Source organism: Mastigoproctus giganteus, chromosome 2 (assembly GCF_048544385.1).
Source record: "Mastigoproctus giganteus isolate SK-2022 chromosome 2, ASM4854438v1, whole genome shotgun sequence".
Lineage (NCBI taxonomy): Eukaryota > Metazoa > Arthropoda > Arachnida > Uropygi > Thelyphonidae > Mastigoproctus > Mastigoproctus giganteus.
Genome location: NC_143576.1, coordinates 8,565,375 through 8,585,639, shown reverse-complemented (window position 1 = coordinate 8,585,639; position 20,265 = coordinate 8,565,375). Strand labels below are relative to the sequence as shown.

Below are 20,265 nucleotides of genomic sequence, written 5' to 3'. Positions count from 1 at the left end.
CCTTCACCTCTGCCCCCAAGCTAGCAGTTTTCCGACCCACCTAACACTGCCTCGATAGCATCAGCAAATATTCTTGCACCCTTTCTATTTAAGTGTATCCCATCCCTGTACAAACAGTCTCTCCTGTTAACAAGCACAGACCACGCTGAAAAAAATTTTACCCCTTCAGCTTTGCACATTCCCTCCAGGGCCGAATTGATTGGCAAAGCTCTTATAATGTACTCCCTCCTATCGTGTCTGGGCAGAATTGCAAACACTTTCAAATTTAACCCTAACTCACGACTTTTTTTCAACATTGACCTGTACTTGAGTAAATCTACAGATCTCTTACTCTTAATGACATTACTTCCAATCGTGTACAACAATATTACTTTTGTGCCCTTAAAAGATGATATATGCTTTACAATATCATCAACTTTTGCCCCTGGCAGACATATTCTGGTCCTGTTCCATCTATCCTTTTTACACAATATATTCTCCGTTTCCCTGACAATAGAGTCACCAACAATAACTAGTTCCTTTGGGACCAGCGCATTCTGCCTTGAATATTGCCGCTGTGTTGCCTGATGCCCAGGAGTGAGCTGTGGCGTTGAGTTAGGCAGCTGAAAGCTTGACGGGCCCCTTATATTAATTTCTTCGAGGGCATCTACCCTACATCTCAAGCTCTCATAGACGCCCAGTGGAACGCTGAGTTAATGCCTAATTTCTAGACACTCCTGCACCCGTCACACACAAAGACATCCTCCTTGGCTAGATCATGTTCTGTTCCAGAGAGTTCGGCAAACATTTCACAAGTTGCACATTTTTTTAGGCTGTGATGCGTTGGAGAATCGCCCCCCTCAGTTCTCCCCGAGTCGCAGCACTCCTGCCACTTTGTGCCCGTTGCTTTGCTGCTCTAGTCTGGGGCATGATATTTTAAATTAATAAATTTAATTAATTAATTGTCAATACTACGCTATCTAATAGAATCCTAAATGCAGTGATGCGTATTACGCTATATAATTATACGTTAGAGCTGCCTAGTTACCACAATTAAAAATTTGAATTCCTTACCACTCTATACAAAAACAATGGCTGCTGATGATTAAGCTGTAATCATCGCGCACCAGTAAAAAAAACGCATATTATTTTGATCGTAAGAGAGGAACCCCATCAGCCCCTATCTGGGATCGCCCCTAGTAAGAAGGAGAATGAGTGACCATCAGCCGCCTTTGCTCTTCTCCGAAGCAACCGGTCTTTATAACCGATTGAAGCCAGACACGAATGCATGGAATGTCTTTAGTAGATCTCTTTAGCTCTTCCAACGAAATTCTTTTTTGAACACCAATTTTCTTGTATTAAATGCGAGCTTACAAAACTCCCTCTCTTCCGGTTCAGGCATCACCAAAAAATTGGATATTCAGTGTCCCCACCCCGTCCCTGCGAAAGAAAGCATTTGAAGTTGATTAGCTGTTAAATATACACGTGGTACTCAGTTTATTAATTTAGTTTCATCCTATAATACAGATTTAACACAATCATACAGCTTTCTAGCCATCTGGTTGGAAACATGGTCACGGAATGGTTATTACAATTGACTTAGGGCTCTCTTATTCAAGGTTACACGCAGATGCTCACGAATTACACCACCATTACTCAATGAATGTGTTGTAAGTACACCTCAGCCTAAGAAATACATATAACATCGAGGGCTGTTCAATAAAGAATGATCATATTTTTTTAAGACATGCCTTTCTTAATCATCCATATTTGAATGGCCCTTTTCAAAAAAGTCCCCGTTTGATGAAATGCACTTACTCCAACGTTTCTGCCATTCTTGGAAAACTGTTATACGACGATCTTCTCTCACGATTACAGAAGCAGTGGAGTTCCAGGACGACCGATTGAATTACGTCCATCTTGAAACATTCTAAACCACTGCAAGCGTAGATTCACCATAAGTCTCTTTTAACATTTCATACGCTTCAGCTGATGTTTTCTTGAAACGGAAACAAAATTTCAGAGTAGCTTGCTGTTCCTCGTGTGTCCTGTCCCTTGTAATGAAGGCGAAACTGAACAGGCATAAACTTGATCGACCGCCAAGGTCACACCGTACGCACGAGTCAACTGCGTTGTTGCTATGTGATGCAGCTAGGTTTGGTCTTCAATTCCGTAGCTCAGCTAGAAATAGCAAACAGTATAGTTGTTCTGAAAAATTATGATCATTCTTTATTGACCAGTCCTCATATAAATATCTGCAAATAATATGTAGCGAAAGCGTATGGATACAGTATAGCGTTCGTTCAATGTCCTTACTATACCCTCATCAAAACTTCATATTTCTGATCTTTGCCGTCCTGGTCGACCTCCTTATCGACATAAATTCTGTGTACAGAGCGTGGGGACACTCATTTCCGTTCATCCATCTGTTAAAACTGTATCAGTGAATGTACTTCTCTTGGATTCGTGTTCTGTGTCCTCCACGGAGAAAAAATTGCTGAATCGATTCCCGATAGGTTGAAGAATTCCAAGATGTTTCAGGGACGTTTCATAGCGGAATGGTAACCTTGGGTCGGTTTGATTTCTTCCCGCTATTCTAGTACCCGAGACGATGTTCACATGGCTGAAAGCGTCCATCCACCCCCTGAAGAATTGCGCGAGTATGAAGAGTTGCTGTCGTCTAAAGAATTAAACTAGAGATGGTTAAGAGCTTGGATCTGTTATGTAGATGGGTGAGACGATGCAATTACTTAAGCATACAATTCGATTGAAGCAAGACATTTCTATATAAGGTGAATCAGCTTAGGTCCGTTATTTTCGGCAGTTCTTAACTGACCATGGACATGGCTGCGTGTGTTTTGGATCTCGTGATGGTATGGTGGTGCGGGTCTAAATGAGCGTGGCGACTGACCTTTCTTTAATTCGTGACCATGCACCAAGAATTACTCTTTGTTCTGTAGACGTGGCTTGTGCGATTGTCGATGGGTTGCTTCCAGTTCAGTTGCATCCAGGTGTTCCCAAAGCACTGAAATTTTTGATCTGCAGAAACGCATAACGAAACTGGAGTTGGGTAAAAAAATAAATAAATATCCTCTACTAGACAGAGAGAAGAGATTGCGGTTTAAGTGAAAGTCGCATGTAATCAGCGGCTGCTATAAATAGCAATGGCACACACAACCGGAAAACCGCTACAGGAAGACCATTATAGCTAGGAAATAAGATGTCATGTAGCCCATATCTTGGGCGCATCCATCTGCGGATGACGGACATGCAATCAAGCAGCCAATTACCCCTTGATCGACGTATCAAATTATAACCGGTCCGGACACAACGTCTTTCAAATCAAAGTTGCGGGAATTTCCATCTACAGCGCGATCTCGGCGCCTTCTCTGTGTGGGTGCGCGTGCGCATAAGCAGCCCGATAGCAAACGATACCGAGGAGGAGGGGCGGGCAGTTAAAGGGGTAAGAAGAAATAATATCGTCGCTTTATTACCGTTTCTGTAGAGAGTGCGAGGCCAATTACGGGGAACGTGGGCATTCCACAACTCATTTTCAACCGTGCCGCCTCTCGTAATAATCTTTTTGTCAGAAACAGGCCGCCCGCCCGCTTTCACCGAGCAACACGTAGAAATTAAAAGACGCTGGCCGGGGCTGCACTTTTGCACTCTGTTCCACGACTTTCCACGCTAATTTTTGACTGCCATCGTCTTAATACTCTTCCGGGGGGGAAGGGGCGCCCGAAGTAATAAGAAAATGGGGATAATGAAAAAAGGAATTAAGTCAGTCGATGCCCTTTGAATGTGTTTGAAGAGCAGCGGCGATGGAGTCACTTTGAATAATCTTGAGGCTGCTCATCTGTCCTCGCGCGAAGAGCTCTCCTTAAAAAAGCTTTTCATTCATGGCGTCTTAATTATTTTCCTTTTCCTACACTGCTTTTTTTCTTCTTCTTAATTCACGCTGCGGTTCGAAGCGTCATCCTCATGTCGCGCCACTTCCTTCTTCCCCGTGGGAAGCATCGGAGGGAAATCATGGACACAAAAATCGAGTTGGAGTCTCCCCCTCGTTGGATATTTATCTTTCAATGGAAAAAACAACGGCCATTGCTTCACTTTATCAAACGCTGCCTTCTCCTCCTCGATTCAGTTTTCCTCCCGGAATTTAATGGCACGTGTGTGTCCAAACAAACTGCATTCTTCTCTAAGCAACTATGGAAAATATATTTGTGTTTGGCGAACTTTCTAGATTTGTATAACATTATAAAAATAGATGTCAGCCCATCCCCCAGCTCTTCAGGGAGTCTTTTCATCGCAAGATAAAGGGACTCATTCATCCAAATGCAGTGGGCCGATCATATATCTGTACACGTGATTCTCGGAAGGTCTACCCACCACTTTCCCATCGAATATTGCGGGGATGTTTATTGATGTTTGTTTGTTACTCTCGTATCGATTGTTTATCCAATAATGAATTATTTACTTATGTAAATAACATTACACGATGGGAAAACTGGAACAGTTGGTTTCAAAGGTCTCCCCGGAGGCTGGTGTGTGTGTATGAACCTACGCGCAACAACATTAGCACTGACGCTAACAGCGCGTTTATGTCTGTACCCAGTGGACACTAAAGCATATTGAAAGTGAAATATTTATTGTACTTCAACCAACAGATTCCACGCTTGCCGAACTTCAATGACTTTTGTAAATGCAAAACTGGAAAACATTTAGCTTTTCCACTTATAAATATCTGTTGTGTATTTCAAAATCTGGTACTCTAACCTTGTAACCGCATTTAATCCTTCTGTCGTAGAGGACCTTGCCCATCCAGAGTACAGTCGAAACCTAAAGAATTAAGTTGTGTGTTTAATTCTGAGGAGTAAAGGGCAACTTGGATTCAGCCTCCTTCAAAACAACTGGACCAAACAAAAAAGAAAAAAGGGTATTTTCTGTACGTCAAATCAACGGCTCTGATCTTCAGCCCTCCCCAGAGAAACATTCTGCAGAGAAGTATCTCAATATTATCCTTAAAACCGGGACTGTCCACCGTGGCACAGCGCACTCGTAAGGTCAACTGACAACCACCTTTTTTGACATGTTTGGAGGAGATTTCTGGACGTTATCATCGGTAATTAATCTTCCTGAAATGTTTTAAGCATTTTTCCGACTTTTCCTTTTCTGTACTACTAAAATAATATTCTGTTTTTGAAAATCATAAAACAAACTATTTAGAAAAACCTGTCTATAAATTTTTTAGAGTTAAGTTCATCCAATAAATTTTTTCTTTGCTCCAAAGTTAAATTTTTCATTGAAAACTGCTTTCTTCTATGTGACAGATTACAGACAAAAAGCAGTTTTCCAATCAAGAATTTAACTTTGGAGTAAAATGAGTCTCATCAAGGAGATTAGACTATTCTTGGGTTACGTTCCCCACTCCAGAAAGGAGGACCTAAAGAGGTGTTGAGAAAATTCAAATGGATGAGTTTGACTTCTGTGTGGGTAAGATCATGGAGTCTGTGGTTAAAGGTATGATATTGGGTCATCAAGTTAAACAAAGAAATCGTAAAACTTTGAATGAAAAATAAAAACTTTATATACGTAGATTTTGGTAAAGCTTTTGATGTCCCCACTATATTTATTGTAGGGATCAGCAGCCCCTGATCTTTAGGTGGATCAGGGACTGGGTGAAAGACAAGAGACAGAGTCATAAATAACTAGCCTCTGTCGTCGTATTCTTCAAAACGGACCAGCGTAGCAAAGGGGCCCCATTGGAATTTCCGTTGACAATACAATGGAGGGAGTGAGGAAATCCTGTCAAAGTGGGCCGAAAATGGCAAGTACGGTTTAACACCATTTAATGCAACATTTTGTATCTAAAGAACAGAAACCGAGGAGTAAGTTAAAGAATAGGGGGTGGGTTAAAGATAGTTCAGGGCACAAAAGGCAAAAGTCAGACATGAAGTTTAGATTGTAGTGTAAACAAGCTGTCACAAAGGCACGTGGTGTCCTATCGATGATTTATCGGAGCTTTTCAAGTAGGGAGAAGGACGTCATTATCTCTCTGCATAAGACGATGGAGGGACTGTACTTGGACTACAGTGTGGAGGCCGCACAAAAAAGTACATTCAAGGAAAAAGTTCAAAGAAAAGCGACCAGATTGATGAGGAGCATTAATAAGTATTGCCCCTCTATGAGAGATAGAAGGTTTAGGCTATAAAGGTTGACAATCAGGCACTTGGGGAAGGGAGGGATATTGAATGAATTCCCCGTAGCCAGGGTGGAATATTTAAAGTTCAGAGTATAACTGGATTGTCCCATTTTGGCGATGAAAAAAGTAGGAGTGATATTTTTTCCTTTGGCAGATGCAGGAAAAGTCTGCTTATTTTCATCATTTATCATGGCCTAGTTTGCGGTGATGAACAAATCGTATAATATATATTTTTTATAATCCCCATAATAAGAATGTTTTCATCTGCTTAAACAAATACAAACTATTTGTTTCCCTCCTCACACAGGTAACTAACCACGTGACCTCTGAATTTTTTTCAAACTGTCAGCCTCGACTACCTGCGAAGGCAACCTCTTCCAGCAATCAACGACTCGCTGGCCTAAAAGAAAACTTTCTATACATCCTAATCTAAACCTCAACCCCTGTAATTTGAATTTATGTCCCTGAGTTCTGGAATTCATTAGAACAGTGAGGATTCCACCTTTATTCATTTTACTAGTCCCTCTCAGAGCCTTATAAACATCAATCAGTGTCACATCTAAGATGCTTGGTTGGCAAGCTCTGTATTCATGCCCACATATTCGAAGTGTTTCCTCATAGGGACTTCCTTTTGGTGATCTCACTCGGCGAGTTACCCGTCTCTCGACCATTTCAAAACGCTCGACGTCTTTTTTCAGTTGAGGTCTACATACTTGAACGCAGTATTCCAAATGTGGTCACGATCATCCCTATCTGTCCAGGATAATGTTCGATGAATCGTCGATAAGACACCATGGGATTTCGTGGCTTCCCGCTTACACTGCTCAGAAAACTTCATATCTGCCCGTGTCATAACTCTCGCATCCTTTTCTTCCTCTACTGTTTTTAATTCAACCACACCAAGTGTATAATTTATTTTGGGGGTTGCTGTTCCCCAAACGTAAAACTTTGCATTTATTAGCATTAAAACATAGCCGCTTCTCTAACCATCTTTGAAGTCTGTTCAAGTCATCCCAAAGGAGGGCGGCTTAGTACTGATCATTCACTACAACTACTACTCTACCAATCTTTACGTCTTCTGCAGATTTTGACTCCACACATTGAGTAACCTCTGCAGTGCTTTTATCGAAACATGCAGCAGCCTGAAAAGCAAGGCGTCTGGAATTTCAAGGCCTTCTATACGCCATCACGGAACAAGTAAATACATGAGCTGTGTTAGGGTAACTAAAAGTAAGAAACGGTGTATGCATACCTTAATGTACACTAATAATAGGAGCATTCTAAATGAATTTGAAGTGCTGGTCAAGATATCAAAGGCAGATATTGTTGGGACATCAGAGACGTGGTGTCACACAGATGTAAGGAATGCAGAACTGGAATTTGGGGAGTACAATGTGTACGGAAAGGATAGACAGGATAGGAAGGGAGAAGGGGGTTATGCTGTTAGTTAAGAAACACATAAAATCAAAGGAAGTGGAGCCAGTCAACATCGTTGGACAGTGCAGTGTCGAGTCAGTTGGTGTGACATAAGCACTGCGAAAGCAAAAATGAGAGTAGGTGTGTGTTACAGGTCTAATGAATCTGATGAGTATAATGAGCAATTGGGCAGAGAAATAGAGTGGCTAGTAAATCAGAGAGTCTTATAATGGTGGAGTTAATTTCCCAGATATTGACTGGAATTTGTGGGTTGGTTACTCACACACTAGCAAGGATTTTGTGAATTTATTGGATGATTGTTATCTACATCAGAGTGTTCAGGAGGCAACTAGAGGGAGTAATACTCTTGATCTGATTATCAGTAGTGATTCTTCAAGCATTAAGAATCTGCAGATAAATGAACCACTAGGTGGCAGTGATCACAGTGTTTTGAAGTGGGATTTACTCAAAGAGGTAACTACCATCAGGGTAAAGGGAAGGGTTTTTGCTTTCGTAAAGGTGACTACGATAGTCTGAGACAGTTTTTAAATTCTATACAGTGGGACCAACTGATGATGTTACCAACAGCAAATTTAAAATCGGAAGTATTCAAAGAATTAATCTTGGAAGCTACTAGGCTTTTCATACCAACTAAGAAATACTCTTCAATGCCTAAATGGATGCCAGATGAACTGATGAAACTCGTGGCAGAGAAGAAAAAGGCATGGGATGCATATAAATTATGAAGTGATACAGAATCTAATGGTAGATATAAAGTAGTCTGTAATCAAGCAAAGGAGGTTAGGCAAGCTAAGGCAGACTATGAGAAATACTTGGAATAGGATGAAAAGAAAAACAGCAAAGACCTAATTACTGATGTAAACACTAGAAGGAGGGGGATGAATCAGATTAGTTCACTTCATATTAATGGTTCAACTATTGATGATCCTGCTCAAGTTGCTGACAAACTGAATGAATATATTTTGCATCTGCATTCACACACGAGAAATTCTTTAGGGAAGGAAATGTCAGACGTTTATAGAACTCTAAGAGGGAGCTATATGATTTTGTAATAACTAAGAGGAAAGTGGAAGAGAAATTATTGAATTTAAACATAAGAAACCCACCTAAGGTAGATGGCATCTATCCAATTATCTTAAGGGAAGCAGCGAAGGAAGTAAGCAAACCCTTAGCCATAATTACGAGAGCATCCTTGGATTCACGGGAGGTCCCAGTGGAATAAAGTATGCGAATGTATTCCAATTCACACACAGAGGGAACAAAGGGAGACACGAGTAATTACAGTCCTGTTAGTTTAACTTCTCTTCATGGAAAAATAACGGAGTCACTTTGAAAGAAATAATGCAGGATCAGCATCTAGATAAAGCTGCAATTATACTTCAGACACAGCATGGGGTTGTTAAGGGGAAGTCTTATTTAACCAATTTGATCAGATGACGAATATGATGTGGTCACAAAGGAACCGAATTCCAAAATACTTTTAATATCACATACTTGGATTTTAGGAAAGCTTTTGATACTGTTTCACATGGAAGACTATTGTACAAATTGGAACAGTAATTCTTTAAGGGCAAGTTGCTGCAATGGATAAGGGAATGGTTGAGTGGGAGAAGACAGAGAGTTGATATTAATGGACACTTCTCATCGTGGACTAATGTTATTAGTGGAGTCCCCCAGGGTGCGGTGCAAAACCAATCGTTGTTTTCTGTATCAATCATATTGATGATGGTATATCAGGCTTAATGTCCAAGTTTGCAGGCTGTTTAACGATGAGAATGACGGTATGCTACTGCAACGAGATGTAGAAAAATTAGGCAGTTGGGCTGAGAAATGGCAATAAGGTTTAACATTGACTCACGCAAAGTACTGTATATGGGTAGGAGTAATCCCAGAGTAATGTACCAGTTGTCCGGTACTACTCTCAGAGTAGTGGAGAATGAAAAAGACTTGGGGATAATTCTGTGGTCAGATATAAACTTTTCTAAGTAGTGCAGACCGCTGCCAGGACAGTTAATGGGCTTTTGTCTATGACATACAGGAACTTTTCTAGCAGGGATAAGAAGGTAATTATCTCAATGTACAAGGCAATGATTAGGCCGCATCTTGACTATTCCATATCTGTCTGGAGGCCTAATTTTAGGAAGATATGGATCTGCTGGATCTTCCTTGAAGAATAACAAGATTGATGAAGGGAAAAAAGGGTAGGCAGTTGTACCAAGAAACGCTTCAATTCTGCAAATCGCATCGTCCAGGAAACATCTTCGAGATCTGATTGAAGTGGATGGGCAATGGATTGAGCAAGCTCAATACCAATATCATTCTTTTGTTCAGATTGCACACGCACATCAGGAGGGAAAAATCCAAGTTGAAGAGGGGTGGTTGCAATATTAATGTGCGGAAGTTTTCCTTCAGCCAGCGAGTGGTTTATTGCTGGAATAGACTTCCAGCTGTTGTTGTGGAAGTGGATAGGTTGAATAAATTCAAGGAAGAGCTAGACAAACTGTTGGAGGGGATGGTCGGTCTCAGGCGTAGATAGAAAGTTTTTCCCCCCGGGAAAATCTAGAACTTTTCGTCCAGCAAAGCAAGCAAATCGACCAGAGAACATGCAATTTACAGACATAATACAGGCGAGTAGTTGAAATTAAAATTTTCAGGTGACCCTAATAAAATAGTTTAGTTTTTCGCTTTTTCTTGGAGAGGATGGATAGATGAAATGGGAGGGTTTTTTTTTTTTTTTTTGACTGATGCTGTATAAGTTTGCTTTCTTGCATCATTTGCTATTAGTACTACTAATAATAATAATCTTATTTTTATGGTCTAAATTTGAAAAAAAAAATAATTTTTTTTTGTGTTTTCTCCGGATTTTAAAATTTATGTTTAGGACATCAACAGTTTTGAGATGTAGATTTTTTTTCCTATTTTTAACGGTAGAATATACTCCTACGTTTGTTACGAAGTATATGCAAAAAATCCTGGGAGGTATTCTATGGTCCAGAATAAGAGAAACGTTTGTCTGATTAAGAATAAAAAAATAAATAAAAATAAGAAAGCATACCTATTATAAATAAACATTTCACTGGATGATAAATCATCTGTTTCCTCTATTTTTTTATTAATTTGTTATTTAATGTCATTCAAAAACCCACAGTCATTTTTAGGCGCATTAACATATACGCATAATGCGCCTTTTGTCTTCCCTATAACCGTCCGTCCGTTCGCATGTAACAACTCGACTGCCAGTGGAAAGATTTGCGGAGCTGACCCAAATTTAATTAAAATTGGATCAATATAAATCTGACAACTATTGTTTCTCTATCCATCCGCGTGTAATAATTCCACTCTTAGTGAATGGATTTTTATGAAATTTTATATTTCTCACTGTTATAACGATTTAACGTTCCCAAACCGTTCCAAATTTTCATTAAAATCGAACCAACAGAAATCTGGGCAATTTTCATTTCTTTTTTTTTTATACGCATCAACACAGGCTGCTGTATCCAAGTACAGTATTTGTATTAAAATATAAATCCGCGTGCATAATTAGCCATATTAACAGCCATGTTTTATAGGAGTAAATGTTGTTTTAGAAGAGTATTTAATGTTCATTTGTTTTCACTTAAATTTTCATTAGTGCGTAATCTGTAAAGAGATTAAACGAGGGCGTATCCAATAAGTAGGTTTATATATGGGGGAGGGCAAAACTTCAGCTATCTTAATACAATAATAATCGTTATCTGCGTATCCGCCAAGTTGGAAAAAAAAGAGAGCGCTGTGATCGATAGAGAAAAGTCGGAAAACTCAGATTTATGTATTTCAAACTACACGCGGCAATACATTTCTCTCTGAAGTAATCTTACGGGGAAACGTCTTCGAAGTTTCCTCGAACTTCTCCAAGTATTTCCAGAATTCTGTTCTGGTATAAATCGAGATTTCTGAGAGTGAGGTCAGCGCACTTTTCAGAAACTGAACAAGCGCAAAAGAAAATAAATGGCCAAGAAATGTTTACTCTCAGTATCATTTAAGCACGAGTACACTGAATAACAAACATAATAAAAGCCAGAACAAATTTCTATTCTCCACAATAAATCTATTCTGGAATAAAAATTAATTTTAAGGTTTTTTTCTGTCATTTCATAAAAGTCTGACATCCTCATTCGAGAACAGCGAGCCCTATGTGCACTTTATACACGTATATTAAAAGTATTAGAGATGTCTGCAGCAATAGCGGAGGATAAATAAATCTAAAAATGCATCTCTTCATTTGATCTCTTTTTTTCAGGCTACTGAGGCTCGATGGTCGCTCTTTTTCTACTCACATAAAACACCCGACTTTTTTTTTTTATAGTAAACGTGTCTGACTTGTAGCAACAGGGTGGTTAATCACATCCTCGCCGAAAATCCTGCAAAAGCATCGTAAAAAGCAGAAAACAAAGAAGCTTACGTCAGAAAACAATAAACATCAATAGACCATTTCTGCGTTGCTGCATTTTTCAAAAACTGAATCGCAGCCTCGTTCTCAGAACACATTTATTTTCCATTACTTTAAAGAGAGCGCCTCGCAGTTCGCTTCCCACCGGTCTCCCGGGAGGCTCCAGTCTTTATGGCGAACCTCTGGAGAGCGCGACTCAAAAACCTCGAGGTATTGAACTTCCTTCCCCTCCGTGGAATTGCTCAATCAGGCACCCCCGTGTAGAAGACAGCCGCTGCGTGCAAACAGCGAGTGCGGGTCCACCATCTCCACTTATGCTCCGACCCTGCACTTTTTTTATTATTATTCGAATCCTTTTTTTCTCGCGGTAGGTGGGTCTCGATGGACGCCATCGACAGTTTCGCAGAAAGGGGAGCCGAAGAAATAACGCAATGGACACGTGCAAAATTAATACACAAAAGAATAAGGAGAATGAGATAAGTTGTAGACATTTTCTGGCGTTCGATAGTCCGTAACACGTGGGGGAACACAAATGGCTCATTAAGGGATGCAGCTGTCGGATGGGGGTCTGCTGCCAGCCGGGGAGGTTATCTTCCCTTCCTTCTGTCATTGGTGCTTGGTCGCTCTTTTCTCTGCCCACCCTTTCTCCACGCCTTTTATGTCGGCCACACGACTACTTCCTTAAACAATCTCCAGATATGGACTTGGAAATATTTCGTATCATTTTATCACCCTTCTCCTACTGCAACGTTTTCGCGCAAAAAAAATCAATTTAATATTTCAGCTCCTGCACAAATTACGCTCGAATTCCTTTTCTCATAAACTCCCGCTTCTTTTCCCTCTCACATCTGTTAGAGAAAGACTTCAGATCCATTCCAAGGTAAGGCACGAAGCAATATTTACATTTAAAACATCAACCGCTTTGATGTGTAGGCAGTCCCGGGTCTTTTTTCTTTTTTTATTAATCACAAAAAACAGCAAAAAGCCTTACCTTTCCTTTTGTATTACACCATTTTAATGGACAAGTTCAGCAAATATTAAATTTTTCCCGTTTACTTTGTACAATGGTCCCTTAAAAAAAGGCGTATAGTCTTACCTCAAAGGATTTTCATCCCAAAAGAGATCATCTGTTTCATTCTGTATGAAAGAGAATACCCGCTCATTTTATAGGAACGATGTAGAGCTGCTGGAACGAGTACAGAGAAGGGCAAGAAGATTGGTGAGAGGAACGAAGGAGTCCTCTTACCAAGAAAGGCTTAAGTTATGCAAATTGCAGTGTCTGGAGACTGCACTTGCGAGGCGATCTAATTGAGGTGTATAAGTCCTTGAATGGTTTGAGCATCTCAACGTTGATGGCATTCTTCCTCTTATTCAGATTAGTCGCCTGAGGGGACATACAATGGAACAAACTCACACCTGTTGTAGTGGAGGTCAACAGCTTAAACAAGTGGCAGAACTACACAAACATTTCGAGTGAATGGATGAGTGAAATCGGAAGGATTTTTTTTTTTTTTTTGGTTGATGCTGTAAAAGCTTGCTTTCTTGCATCATGTGCCTCCACTAATGCTAATGCTTCAAACCAAAAATCATAAAAATCCGAAAACAATTTCGCGTTTATTATAAAACCTAAAATAGTTACTGTGGAACTCATATGACCAATGATGGTCCATCTTTCCCAGTTTTGCATTCATAATTGCATCTGACCTTCGTAGCCTACGTTGCCTTTGCACTGATGAAGAAATCTTCGTGGACAGATTCCAGCATTCGCGCAGCTATTTCGCCGGTCATTTCCAGCTCATCAGAGAATACATTTCCTCCTTCTGCTCGAGGCAGATAAACGTTAAGACCGCAATAAAATATTACGCGTTAAAGCGCTTTAAACGTGACTTAAATGGCCGATACGTTCGCGAATAATATTTTCTGAAAGGAGGCTGAAGAAAACGTTCTCCCATCGAATTCAGTCGCTTCGTTGTAATTGGAATTTCCATCGAGGGTGTTTCTTTTGCGCGCAAAAAAACAAAACCGCGTTAAACGAGTGAAAAAACAGCGATGCGAGAAGAATTTCACAAATCGAAAAACGAACAGTTGGTAAGTATTGTACATTCCCAAGAAGGAAGCAGCCCGGACCCGATACTTTCCTTCAATACGCTTCCTTCTGATGTTTATTATCTTCCCACACACACACACACACACACACACACTGATGCTTCCTTTTACTTAAAGAGAATCGCGCAATTTTAGCAGCGTACTCGAAACCGAATATCGAAAAGGAGTTCTTTTAATACATTGTATACATTAGAATTTTAAAATGTCAGCAGACACTTCTCCTTTGTCTGACGCCCCCCTGTCTGCTTCTGTTGTCTTTTCCCCTCTCTGTACGTCTTCTCTTTGGGTTCTTCATCCCCTCTAACCTCCTCCCGTGAATCGTGACTTGACCCCTGGCACTCGACACATTTAGGGCGTTCCTAACCTCCTTGTTATTTTAATGACAGCGCCTATGCCTATTCTATTCCACCCCGCGCTTTCTTCTCTCCTTTCCCCCCATCCTCCTCTCTGAACTTTCACTGTCTGGAGAGGGGGATGTCGTTGTCTGTTCCCGTGATTTACTCGGCGTTTCCTTGTTAAAAGCAACGGGAATCACGTGCAGATTTCGTCTCTTACGGCTGTATCAGTGTCGTCTGGTGACAGACGCAGTTTATATATCACCTCTGGTGAGCGGAGGATAGCAGACGTTGCACGGGGGAAAGGAGAGGGGAGTGGAGCAGTTTAGTGTGTCACAGTACGGGAACGATGGAAGACAGCATCTGTGGTGTGGATTGGGGCCAGCTTTTTTCTTTTATTTCTGTTGGTTCTTCCCCCCCCCCCCCACCACCACCCATGTACGTGTATTTGTGCGCACACAGCAAGCTTAACGGATTTGGGAAGACAATTGTAACATTGAAGTGCAACTCAGAATTAAAATTTCTTCTCGTATTCGCTGTCTTTCTCCATACCAGCCAACGTCCATTTACAGTTCACCTCCAAACCCACCGAACTGACTTTTCCTCCTCATTTATTCGTTCTATTTCTGTTCTTTGGAACAGCCTGGAGGATAAACTGTAGAGAAATTCGAATCCAAAACCAGTCGGTTTCAGCTGTCGTCTCAACCCATCCACTGTGCTCTATTTTCCTTTAGTGTTGGGAATAACCGCAAAAGAATAAATAAGGTTCAGATCATTGAATTATATTCAATAATTTTGGGACTCTGCTCAGCCAGTGATGGAACCGAGTCCACAACTGTCTCGAAACAAATTCACAAATGATACTCGGCGTTTCCATCTAATCACAGATTTGTTCGTAGCACACGTGGGTGGCGCCATCTACTGTGATCCCCCCTCCTCGGTCTAGTTTCACAATAAGCGAAATGGACGTATTCAACTCAAAATATGGAATGCGCAGAAGACGGAGCAAGGAGGGTGAATCGATTTGCTGCCACAAGAAATGCATCAAATCAGACAATGCAAAGATTTCGTTCAACTCTCACAACACCGGGAACGTTCAATCAAATTTGCTCAACAGGTGAAGATTTGTTTGACTCGTTAGGCATAAAATTTACTGGGGGGGATAGGAAGGTTCATCGGTATAAATTATGCTCACCCAACGGAGATGGGAGGGTCTCCGAGACGTTAAAAATGATGTGTCAGTCAAGTAGTACACTCAAATTGGAAGAATGATCTGCCGAAACACCCACTTTGAAATGACGCTTGCACCGTGGAAGATTAGATCAAAGATGAGGTGGAAACACGGCTGACTGAAGATGGAATTAAAGTAGGGTTGCGGGAGAAGTTGATTATGGAAGTATTAAGAAGGTGTGCGCAAGTGATAAGAAATGGGTTGGGGCGAATAAAGAAAGGATGGCTTGTACAAGGATCCATTGATGCATGGGGAGAGAATTCAAATTAAAGGTAGTAATTAAGTGTTAGAGCGTAAGGGTTATTAATGGCGCGGGCAGATAATTGTGAGTCAGTTTATCAAAGAAGATCTGATGATATAATTACGCTGGTAATTCGATATCTGAAAAAATTGCGCCTTTGGAGGAAGGAAGGAAGGAAGGACATCTTGTATTAATTGTTTACGGCTATCCGGCACTTTTATTACGTCATTTTCCGCTTAATTGGATACTTTTGTCAGTTCGCAACCACCACCCCTCCCACATTCTGTCCGCCTCGCATTCTTCTCGAGGATAACGAAGCCTCAGAAATTATAATAAGATCAGAAATTTCTTAGATTCCGGTGAAGAGGTAAAGTAAAATAAAAATCTTAATCGCAATTTTTCGAGTATTTCTGGATACCTATCTTGGTGGATTACTCTGAATCTGAACAGATTTCACCATTTACGCCAGCTGGCAATTATTATTTAGCTACAATAATGTCTAGACAGCCTGTCTTAGGAACTTGAGGGATCTGTAACCGTGAAGTGTTGTCTATAAGTGGCATTACGGCTGCTATTGTTTCGTCCTCGTCAGCAATGCATTAATTCTGAAAATGGGGATTAATTTGACGCAGTGTAGTGCGCAAAGGACAACTGTTTGTAACACTCCCATCCCATGCCAGCCTTTGAATAGCACGAGATCTTAATTTCATCACTCATCGCCGCTGTAATACTCCTAATCCCCAAACTGATGTTTGCATGAAGAGACACGAGCGTGGTAGAAATTAGTATCCGGAAAAGATGGAGTGTATGTAAAGGACAGTCGGTACTGTTTGTCATTCTCTCATGATATTAGATAAATTGGATAGTGACAAGATGAGAACTTAGCTCGAGACATCTGTCTGCGCAATATAAGCACTAAACTCTGCTCGAACTTCCAGCAAAGCCAACCGAATAGTAGTAGTAGAGGCATGTGATGCAAGAAAGCAAGCTTATACAGCATTAGCCAAAAAAAAAAAAAAGAAAAAATTTCACACATCCATTCCCTCTAAAAGTTTGTCCAGTTTCTCCTTGAATTTATTTAAGCTATCAACTTCCATAGCTACAGATGGAAGTTTGTTCCGGCAATCAACTACCCGCCGGCTAAAGGCAAATTTCCGCACATCTATCCTACAACTGTCTTTCCTCAATTTGAATCTGTGCCCCCTCAGGTTCTTAATCTGAGCAAGAGGAAGAATCCCATCAGCATTGAGCCTGCTCAACTCATTCAAGACCTTATACACGTCAATCAAACCAACTTGCTGCAATTCGCAGAACTGAAGCCTTTCTTGGTAGGATCACCCCTTCGTTCCCCTTCTCTGTACATGCTCAAGCAACTCTACATCCTTCCTAAAATGAGGCCTGCAGACCTGTACGCAGCTGAAGGCGTGGCCCCATCAACGGGATAATCACCTCAGTGTCCCTGCTAGAAAAATCCCTATATATCATTGACAAGACTCCGTGACCTGCCCTGGTAGCCCGTCTGCGATTCTCAGAGAACTTCATATCTGACTGCACAATTACCCCCAGGTCTTTTTCACTTTCCACTTCCCTGAGTGTAGTACCACTCAGGGAAGTGGAAAGTTGGTACTACACTCAGGGAAGTGGAAAGTTAGTACTACACTCAGGGAAGTGGAAAAGGCCTGGGTGTAGTACCACACAGTTGGTACGTTCCTCTGTGGTTACTTCTACCCATATGCAGTACTTCGCATTTGTCAATGTTAAACTTCAGTTGCCACTTCTCAGCCGAACGAACTAGTTCAAGAGGAGACCGCCCCCACCATCTCTTATGTCCGCCAGATGCCGTGTACAACGAATGGAATGTTGCCGATAAGGTGAAGCCCATCGACGGAGGGTTTTGTATTTCGTCATTATTCTGTCCTGGAAATTTTCAGCAGGGGCCTGTGGCTCGCCATCGACAGATTGACAGAATCCAGGCCGGTTTTGAAAAACTACTCGTCTTCAATAATTGCCGTTCCTGTAGGACAAATATAGCATCCGATTAAAATGTTCTGCTCGGTTGACTGTCCCCTTACTGAGGTTTCGTATTTTTAGTTTCCCAAAAGAGAATGGCCGACCATTCATTTGATATCAAGGGTGGATTGAAGTAGCGTTAGGTTTCAGTTTTGTTTTGGAGAGAGTCCTTTACAAGAGCGGAGGGACAATTCTGCGAAGGGTCCTTCTGCACCATCGATAAACGGAGTTTCGTAATCCAAAGCAACAATTCATGATACTGCTAACACTGCATATAATGCCAATTGCTTCTTTATCCTTAGGAATTTTTGGCGCATCAGCTTATCAGGCCACATTGCACTCATACTTGTGGTACTCTCCTTCGTATCGTTTACTTGTGTATCGTGTCTGTCTAGTACACATTCATGGGCCATCTGCTGCGTAGGACTGCAACCACTGATTCTATCGGCCTCCTTGGCCAATCGCAATCTTCAGTGTTTCAAACACCGTTTGTACATTCTGATTTGAACTCAAATTCTGTGATGCTCGTGAGGGCGTTTACACGTTGCTATGTAGGGATTGCATCCACACATAAAATAATGCTTCAGAAATCCAAGAAGTTAAATATTTGGTAATGGTCTGTTATTTCTGTACAGTTCCAGTTGTTTATTAACAAAGCAACTCGAACTGTACAGACTTTTTTTTTTTTATTGAAGACTAGTCCTTCAGAACTATTTCGAAGTTGAACACCTAGTGCCATTTGTCCCAGAACTTTATAATTACCTTTATGTGTGGATATGTTTGCGGGGGCACACTTTTTTCTTGCCATGTACCTGTTTTTGTCTTCAAAGATTTGGTAGTGTAGTTAGTGCAGTGTATATATGATGTTTGAATGTTTTAGAAATACCCCTTTGGCCCATTTATGTTTCTTACATTGGGATCCTTGTTTTCCTCAACAGGCAATTCGTACAACAGACCCCCCGATTCATCAGATCCACCCCAGTGTACCAAACCCCGTCCGGAGCAAGAGCGTTTAGGGATCAACCCCCAGAATCAGACACAACCAAAATCCCGCTGGGAGCAGATGTCAGGGGTAGGGGCGCTGATAGATCAGTACTCATCTCAACGTTCCGGTTTGCCCGATCCCCAGCTATCCCGACAACCCCCTCATCAAGGTCCCCGGCGTCTACAACATCCGGCTGGACTGTCGTCCTCTCCTTCGGCACCTTCTTCCTCGGATGACGACGATGCTATCAACTCAGACGCAACATTCACGGGTTCGGAGGTCGCTTTGGCACAAGACAGTACCCTGGTGATGCCAGGCAGGAGTAGGTGGCTCCCTCTTTTTGTATCTCAGATAATTAGTTTTGCAGATAGAGAAAAGCTTAAATGTTAGAATGGTGTCCGACTGTTTCGACTGCTTTCTCTGTTTTTTTTTGTTTTTTTTTTTGTTTTTTTTTTAATTTTCAAAAGGAGCACCACAGCTGCTAACAGGTGATGCACCTGTTTCCTCATTATATTGTTTAGAAATTTTGGCATCATTATAATGAGCACTCTGCACAACAAGTTTGATTCTTTTAATTAAAACCAAAAGCGAATTATCGAGCAGAGGTCTGCTTAGAAAAATTATTACCTGACAGGTTAAACGATTGCGCATACACACCAGCATTTTGAACACTGATAAACCCCCCTTTTCTCCCACCATTTTTTAAGGTTCTACTTCTACTTCGAACCGGTTCGGTGACCAGAACCAGTTCGAAGTGCAACCTGTTCTCACCTTGGCACATCGGTCGTAATTAATTTCTTATCCTTCTTGCGGTTCATCTCCTGATGGATGTTTTTGACAATTGCAATCAGTTGGATGATATTCACACCAATCTTTCCTGTATTTTTTTACTTTGACTCTATTTATAGCTGTACCAACTGCCGATCAAAAAAAATGAATAACGGTATTTTTGGCACGTCGGCAGCTTGGTCTGCCAATTAAATTTCTTCCAGATGCTATTAAGGAAACACTTCTCTCTCTCTCTCTCTCTCTCTCTCTCTCATTTTTCAAAGGAGTCCCTCAAGGTTCTTCTCTGGGATCCCTTCTTTTTAGTCTCTGTACAGACAATCTGCCTTTTCCGTTGCATGCCGAGAGTGGCAAGATTTTCTCCTCAGCTGTCTCTGTTCACAGATGTGTACACCTTCAGCACACACTCGATCTCTTTGGTGGCTGCTCCAAACAAAATCTAATTATGGCCAATGTAATGCCGTCTCAATTCTTTATAATTAGTTATGCTCATCTGCTCAAGACTGGTTCTATTCAATTACCAC

General features: G+C 41.1%; 1 protein-coding gene across 10 annotated transcripts in view; it reads left to right on the top strand.

Annotated features, from left to right (window-relative positions):
• The window catches only part of LOC150089152 (teneurin-m-like), a 936,894-nt gene that overhangs the window by 785,125 nt on the left and 131,504 nt on the right, over positions 1-20,265 (top strand). For 8 of the 10 annotated variants that reach the window (XM_090388138.1, XM_090388082.1, XM_090388129.1 and 5 more), the window contains one exon: positions 18,909-19,277. The exons of the other annotated variants lie outside the window; for them this stretch is intronic. In XM_090388138.1, the coding sequence (XP_090244264.1) occupies positions 18,909-19,277 (369 nt within the window). The remainder of the gene's footprint in view (positions 1-18,908; positions 19,278-20,265) is intronic. 10 annotated transcript variants of the gene reach the window in all.